This window comes from Mizuhopecten yessoensis, unplaced genomic scaffold, assembly GCF_002113885.1.
Source record: "Mizuhopecten yessoensis strain PY_sf001 unplaced genomic scaffold, ASM211388v2 scaffold3717, whole genome shotgun sequence".
NCBI classification, from domain to species: Eukaryota; Metazoa; Mollusca; class Bivalvia; order Pectinida; family Pectinidae; genus Mizuhopecten; species Mizuhopecten yessoensis.
Window position 1 is genome coordinate 57,554 of NW_018405184.1, and position 8,479 is coordinate 66,032.

Sequence of the window (8,479 nt, forward strand, 5' to 3'; positions counted from 1 at the left end):
TTACAGAGTGCTTGCCTAAACATTGCTGACTGTACTGAGACTTATGAACGCAAAAGTGAGTGCTAAATTTTGTTCATAATTGTCAAATACTTGTACTTACCTTATATTATTAAGACAACAATAATGATAAGATAAGATTATATTTCTAGCATATATTCAGGTATTATATCATTGATCGACACAGGTAAGAGTAGAACTGACATTCCATGTCTCTATATGTAAGACAAAATAATGTATGCAAGGCATGCTCATCTCCACCTTTCTGTGTAAGCTGAAAATGACTAGTCAACTTTTAACTTTCCTGTTAAACAACGTTATAAGATCTAAAAAGCACACGTACTAGACTAAAACGTGATCCAAAGTTTACAGAGAGTATATTAATTAATGAATAGAGGATATGGGACCGAGTAACAAGGCCGGTTTTCAAAATATACAAAGTCCGGATAATCAAGAATAAAATTACTGAAGTTTAAGAATTTTCCCGGAACCAAATGATTTAGTCAGTTAACACAATAAACCAAATTGGACAAAGTCTGATCTACACGCTGTGTTTTATAGCATGTGACGTAACGTGTAGTAATTATATTCTACAAATATATGATTATGCTGTATAAGGAATTGTGACGTAATATGTCATATTTTACTGTACAAATATGTATGGCTATATATACTTATACAAAAACTAATACAAGTAAGAACGTTTGAAATGATGATATTTTCTGCAAGGAATATGTAGATTAGTCTTATATTGATGGGGAAGGGGGTTCACTCCAGCACCATACTTTTTGACTTTTGTTTAATTTTAGATTTATATTTGATGTTAAATTTAATGTGAATACCAACATTTGCGGAAACTCCATGCTAAACATCAACATTCTAGCACAAATATTAAAGTAAGATCTTCAAATTTTAACACTTACACCAAAACTCTTTAGCGTCAAGATCTTTGCGAATACAGTCCGAATTTGGTCAAAGGTTGAAAAACATTAAGCACTGGATCAATATTGGACAATCCGAAGTCACAATTCCTAATTTCTGTATCCTAGTACAACTATTAATTAATACAAATTAACACTTGCACCAAACCACTTGCACCAAACTTAAATCATCACCGACGGGGTCGCTACACTACCTCCAAAATCTCATTTTTTTCCGAATAGGCAAGCTAGAATAATTATATATTTTATTATCATAATTTCGACCCACAATAGACGTTGCATATTAATTTTTGTATGTTGTAGTAATGCATCTCTGTGTTTAATAAAACTAGGACATACTATTTTTGGGCAAGTTTCTGCATTTTCTAATCTGCGATCACATCTTTGGTTGAACCTATGTACGACGTCTAGCCAAAGTCTCCAACCCTAGAAAAACAATTTCAGATGGAAGCAATACTAACTAGTTTCTTAATTACCTTACAACACTGCAATGTAATATGGGGCTTGAATGTCATGCAACCGAAACCAATAAAGACATATTGTCAACAAGGAGCTCATTTTTTCTCACAATTTGTAATAGATATGTAGTGTCAAGTGTCAAAAAGATGAAAGTTTCATTGAAAGAAACATTTTTTGAGAAGACATTGTTCTAGACCGATCAAAAGCTCTTTTGAATTCCTCAAAATCCTCATTATATTCAACGTCTGTAACACGTATATCGGGAAAAGTATCGGCATTTTCACTTATCCCAGTCACCTATGAAATACATATCCATTAGATATTAGATTATATTTATATGTATAAATCGTTAAGTATAGTATATATGATCTGTAAAGACAAAACGAAAGGTCTTTTTATATTATCAATTGCATATTGTTTAATAATAGCATAGTGGAAAACCATAATTGACGACTCGTGTATTCATACTATTTATATATGTGGCACCCTGTTAGATTTGTCGATTTATTTTAATTCTTTATATTCCTAAAGATTCACTAAAATATATTGAGTCTAATCAGCATTACTTTTGTATAATGTAGTGTCGTTGATTTTAATCCGCGCTCCGCATCCGCAATTGCTGCCGCCTAGTCTCGTGTGTTGCTTTCGTTTTGAATGGCATGTATGCGAGTGTGACGTAATTGTGAATGTTGCTGTATACCTGTTTGACCAGTGACAAACTGACCTCTGACACCCGTCGCATTGGGCGATATTTCCCGCGTAAGTGTTCTATTTGCTTCTCTGTCCTTTCTTTTCTATTCAATTCATATCTGCTCCTCGTAGAGGCAACATCGTCATATAGATAATATAGAGAGATACGTTCAGAACTTACTTACTGATTATACTAGTGGATCCCCGGTACCACATATAGGGTAAGCTATTGGTCAACTGTAAGCTATTGCTAAACTTAATATTTATGTTAATAAATATTAACGCTCCATAATTTATATTTATTAGAAATGCTATAACTTGCCGTAAATTGCTCATATATAATTATGAGTGTGGTGAACACTTTCCTTATTTAACACTGCTATTACACTTCGGTGTCGTTTACTGGTTTTGTAAGTGTTATGTGAACCATATTCATATATAGTTTTCTGGCTTCTTCTTTAAATAATTGTTTTATCACTTTACAACTTTTAAAAAGTATCGTACGTTACAAAGTGAATTGTCCATATGTAAATGTATTGTTAGGTGAGTTCGTTTCTGTATATTGTTTCATGTGTGTTTTAATATTGTAACATGGAAATAAATTACCCAGTTACCCTGTAAAAGAATCCAAACACCACACATTTTTAAAAGAATGCCGATTTGGCAAACTCATTAACAACCTCTGATTTGTGTATGAGTAGCTAGCCATGTATGCATGATTGAAGCACATTTTAACAATGGTTGTATTCATTGTTTTTATGTTATTTGCACCATAAATGTGAGATATATATATTGACAAACATGCACATGCTCCACATTTCAATATTCACCTACAACTTAATGTATTTCATAGGAAACATTTAAAATTTCGTGCCGAACCTTTAGTATAGTAGACAATTTAATGTGTTCAAACTTAACTGAAAAATAGGAGCATTGCTTAATATGTGAAGTTAAATACATATATGTTTTTTATTGGGTTTATTGTTCCATGTCAGGATTAATACAATGTCCTATTAATTATATTTAAGAAAGAAACCCTTTCTTATTTGTCCATGGTAGGATTTATACATTGTCCTTGTGATTTACATCAAGATAGTTTTATTTTCCTGTTGTTATTATCTCAGAATAGTTTTATTGTCCTTTTGATCATATGCAAGGAGATAAATTTTCTTATTTTTCCATGGCAGGGGATATACATTTTCATATTATTTATCTATCAGGATATATACATTTTATATGTTTCATCGAAGGATTGATATAATGTCCTCTTGTTAATTTCTCAAGAAAAAAACATTGTCCTATTGTTACATGTACAAATTGTCCTTTAGTTTGTGCGTCAAGGTAATTTCATTTTCCCGCTGTTTACATCTCGGAATAGATTTATTGCTTTTGTGAATATATGTCAGGAAAATGTATTGTCCTATTGCTACGTGGCTTGGGAAAACCATTTTCCTAATTTTTATATCTCAGAATCGATACTGTGCTATTTTTCCATGGCAGGATAAATACATTGTCCTAGTTGGTATGTCAGCGTTGATGTATTGTCCTATTTTTTATGTAAGGATAAAATGCATTGTCCTGATGTTCATGTCATTGCTAATATATAGTCCTATTTTATATATGTCATATAAGATACATTGTTCTAATCGCTTACATGACAAATACATTGTTTAAACGTCCGGGGTGTATATAACGGGTAAGTTCTTATAAAGTTACATAAATTATAATAATTATTATTACGATTTTGTTTTTAAAGCAACCTCAAATCTGAGCTTCATGTTATGCAAGAAAGTTTATTCACAGTTAGAAGAATTGATGTCTAAATATTACACAATAAGAAACATAGACAAATCTTTAACAACTGTATATGTGTATATCTTCTTTTTTTGCGTATTCGAAGTGCTGCCATGATAAAAAATGAAAGTCGGTATAATAATTCTGTTTGTAGTTATGAATAAAAATACCAACAATTGTGATGAAAATTAATCTGTTTTGCTGATTTTGTTATAAAACTCATATATGTGAAAGATGATTTTCGATTTAAGGATGGTGAGTAATCATATTTGAAAACATTTCCTTTTAACATTGAAAACCAGCATTTCTGACAGAAAATATTAATTATAGAATAAATTTGGTCTAAGATGTAGCGCGGAAATGAATGCTTACATGATATTTTGAAGACGTTACTTGCCTTGTTAAAACAAAATTCTATTTTTCAAAATATGTAAAATAACATCTACAAATTTGCTCCTTTTTCTTTTACAAATCCCTTAATATCAAAACTGAAAATTTGACGGGAAATTGCATGAAAGAACGATTTAAACATAAAATAAAATACTGTAACTTCAGCTTAGGTTTACACATACTTTAGAATTACTTTCGTCTTCACATTTAATGAGAGAATTCTACCGGTTGTTGTTGGATGTTTCTGCTACAGTGTTTTGAATGCCCCTATCCTACGGGTCAGAGATTAACTTCTATTAGTAACTCTTAAAAGTAAAAGTACTAATCCACTTTTCAATTAAACATGGCATATGATCTAAGGAACTTTGACAATTTATCAGTTGTAACATTAATAATGAACAATAATCAAGATATCTGATCTAAAAGATGGAGAATGACTCATCCACACAATAATACCACTAAGGAATTAATCCTTGTTATATTTTTTTCAAATATTTTTTCATGTCATGTTTATATTTCAAATCCTTAATGTGTGTTAATATTTTATCAGGATATCTTTGATACTGCATCAAAACGAGACAAGAGGAGACTTCAGAAAATGATGCGTGATAATTAAGGATTTAATCTGTTTTAACGCTCAGTTTGCATATCCCTTTTAGCAAATGTCACTGAGGCTTCACATACAATGGATTGTACACTGGCTACCAGCCCTTAAGTTTTTTATGATGAATTTCTTTCTCGACTGCATTTTACTACTAGCTTATCTCCACTAGTTTAGAACTTAGGATCAGACATCCAAGTGAACAAAATTATTAGGTTTTTCTTTTTTCTTTTCGTAATAATTCAATATTCTAGAGACGGTGGCGAGCCTAAATGGATGGCTGCGAATGAACATGTGTTCCTTCCGTACCTTGTACATAACATTAGGGGCGATGTCGAAAAAGGCAAATAAAGTTTCATAGATTGAAATCACTCATAAACGAAATCCTTATTTCATTTCTCCTTAACGTGTTGATATTTCAATTCAGCCATAAAAAAAAATAGAATTAAAGTAAATACATAACATTTCAGAAAACGGTATTTAAGTTAACAGTCTAACCAATGAATTGTAATCAACGTGGTCGATGAGGATTCTCTTCCAAATCAAACCCTCGTAATTATCAAAGTATCTGCATCATAGGCATCAGTTAATTGGCTAATCGGCGAAAAAAACACGACAGTGCATATTTTGTATTTCTCATGATTCTTGGAATAGCATAAACTTCTCGGAATCGTCCATCTGGCGTTAGTTCTTCTGTTACTACTTCCTTAGTGATACCACAAACGAACATTGCAAAACTGAAGACGAACACGAATATCAGTGCGATGCTGGCCCATAATTTTAATATCCGTGGCGGCTGAAGAATAGAAGAAAAGTAATAAATAAACGATTAATAAATATCACTGTCATTTGTTGAAGAACAACATATTTTGATCAATCTAAAGAACCATCTAGAATGTAAATATTGTATAAACATTATATGGTAAAACATCATCTACGTAACGATATGTGACTTAAATTTAGTGTTTGCATATAAAACATACATTATATAATGAACAACGCCTATTTATAAATACTGAAGGTACTTAAATAAATTTTAATACTTTCTCGAAAACTTAAGCATGGATATCTTCGAAAAATATACTCTAATTAAGGACAGAGATTTCGAAATAAATGAACATCATTTTCAGGTTTAGACTGCACTGCATCAATGGTTGACTAAAAGGGAACCCCGATACCAAATGTCTGCATTAAAGATCAACAATTAAAGATTATATTAATCATTATCAACACTTGAACCAAACTTAAACCATCCTTAAAGGGGTCGTCATTTCCTCCCGCCCCTGCGAACCACAATCATTATATATGTCGCGATCATATCTTAGACACACAATTTAGATATATAAATCATACTTCCGGCAAGGGCTGTACATTTTCTAATCGATGAGCCCGTCTGCGCAGCCTATGAAGGGCGTCTATCCAAAGTCGCCAGGCCTTGGAAAAGAAAGAAAAGAAATTAGGCACTTGAAAATACTAATATTTCCATCTTAAACCATTAAGATCAATTATATTTATATTGCTGATTCCATATTAGCAGATTTCGCTAAAAGAAAAATTGTCTAATCAGAATCCTGTGAATTTGACAGTTATTTTGCAGAAACCGACGACAAATCAGATAGTAGTATGCCAATGAGCAGGTTTCGAGCACCTTTAAGCGTAGTCTTTGCAATTGTATAATAGAACTGTTGACCACGTTTCATCAGAATCCGGTCATATGTAACAAAGTTTTAATGCAGAAACTGTCAAGCAATCGAGGCACAGTATGCTTATTAATCATGCGCTGATTTTGCTCAAGTTCGAACTTAGTCTCAGTGTTCATATAATTTATACGAATGCCAAGTTTCATCAAAATCGAACAATATTTTAAGCTTGCGAAAACTAAAGTTTGGAAATTGACCAATCAGAGCACACTTTGTCAACTAATTATGCGCAGATTTTGCCACACGAAATAGAAGGCAAAAAATTAACATAAAAAATTTCACCTGAAGATAAAACGTATAATTAAACGTGATAAGTTCAAATGCTTTAATCTGTTCTAAATTCACTGAAATCAATTTGCGATGGTGCGTTTTGGAAATTCATTTTCTCGTAACGGCCTGGCAAGCTTTGACTCTTCATGTTGTATAATTATATAAAAAAAAAAAATACTTAAAAGAAGCATTTCTATATCATTCAATAGCTTTGTGACAATGAGTTCTAATTTTGTATACATGTCTGTTAATTTTCTGTATAAGACTAGAATAGCAACGCTGGAAGATGCCGTCCCCATGTGACACTTGCATTAGAGTCTAATTTATATTTTGGTATACTGTATGCCTGTAACCACGCTTAAGAAATAGTATACATCAGGCATATTTTGTGTTAAACTTCCAAACTGTAATTTTCCCCAGATATTTCTTCAGGCTTTGTTCAGAGTTCAATTCGTAACAGCCAATGTCAGATTGGAGACCCTGTCGGGAACTGTTGGAACCTGCCGTAAACGAACAAATTTTCTCGTTTTCGGAAAGTGCCGACGGTTCCCGATTGATGGAGACCTGAAAAGACAACGCCGAAATAAAACGGTAAAGAAGAGAGAAAAGAAAAATTCTAGATCCTAAATGTTGCGATGGGGGCAGGATATAGATAATAAACATGGCTTCATTTGCACGCTCTGTAATTTCCTTCTTAAATTTCTTTAGAACAATGGAAGATTCGTTTAGCAGATGTCATATTAACAAAAACCCTTACCCTTATCAAGGGGTTATCGTATCTCGGAGAAACTATCAGTGAAACATTCCCCATTCACAGAATCCGTAAAATTAATTTCACTTCCAAATTTGAAATACTGCGTTTAGTAAGCTATCAACTAGTACCCGCCGTCAAGAAAGATTCAAAACCACCAAACTAACATTACCTAAGGACAAAGCGAATTAATATTTATAACAAACTTGTTTTTGGTAAATAGTCATATGTATCACAAAACAACATTTGGTAAAGATAAAAATAAACTCAAATACATGACCGACTCGTTTTTTACAAATGGGGTTTTTCAATTTTTATCCATGCTTGAAAAAAAAGTAATTTCTTTCATTGCAATTTTTCACATTAAATGACTCGTTGATCTCATATGACAAGGACAATGTCTACATTCAGTAAAATCTATTTATAGGTGCACCATTCTTCCGCCAAACCAGGTTCAAATGAATGGCTCTCCATGTAGTTATATACTCCTCCTGAAAAAAAGCCCAGTGGTCAGTGTTATCTGTATCTATATATAGAAATTATCCAGGAACGAAAACTAACAGGACTGACGCAGCTATACTGTTGCTAAACAAAATGAATATCAACTTACCTGTAAAAACTTGAAATTTACAAATCCATCGACCGCCATGTCAACATAGTGCTGGAACTCAACAGCAATATCTGCCATTACTTATGGCGTATGATAAGTAATATATCGACCTGAACTATTGTAGGATTGGATATTTTCAGTTTAAAAATAGCATGTTGGGGAAAACCCTGGTCAACGTAAGGCCTATATCTACACACATGACGATTCGGTAATTTACAACATCTGGTTTGTGTTTTGGTAGCTAATCAGGCATGCATGATTACAATTTATTTTAAC

The 8,479-nt window shown here is 32.5% G+C and overlaps 1 protein-coding gene across 1 annotated transcript; it reads right to left on the reverse strand.

Annotated features, from left to right (window-relative positions):
- Positions 1 to 3,871: 3,871 nt before the first annotated feature.
- LOC110447959 lies at positions 3,872 to 8,340 on the reverse strand. The gene is made up of 3 exons (XM_021493961.1): positions 8,204 to 8,340; positions 6,226 to 6,306; positions 3,872 to 5,668 (listed from the first exon to the last, which is right to left on the reverse strand). Exons 1-3 carry the CDS (start codon positions 8,279 to 8,281, stop codon positions 5,459 to 5,461), a joined length of 369 nt encoding a protein of 122 aa, XP_021349636.1. The 5' UTR covers positions 8,282 to 8,340; the 3' UTR covers positions 3,872 to 5,458.
- Positions 8,341 to 8,479: the final 139 nt, after the last annotated feature.

What these genes read in the sequence shown, in the direction of transcription:
- LOC110447959 (XM_021493961.1), bottom strand. Translation starts at nt 8,281, where the DNA reads ATGGCAGATATTGCTGTTGAGTTCCAGCACTATGTTGACATGGCGGTC. An exon ending in TAAATTTCAAGTTTTTACAG is followed by an intron (nt 6,307 to 8,203) that starts GTAAGTTGATAT and finishes TTCTTTTCCAAG; the next exon opens with GCCTGGCGACTTTGGATAGA. An exon ending in ATGTACAGCCCTTGCCGGAA is followed by an intron (nt 5,669 to 6,225) that starts GTATGATTTATA and finishes TCTATTCTTCAG; the next exon opens with CCGCCACGGATATTAAAATT.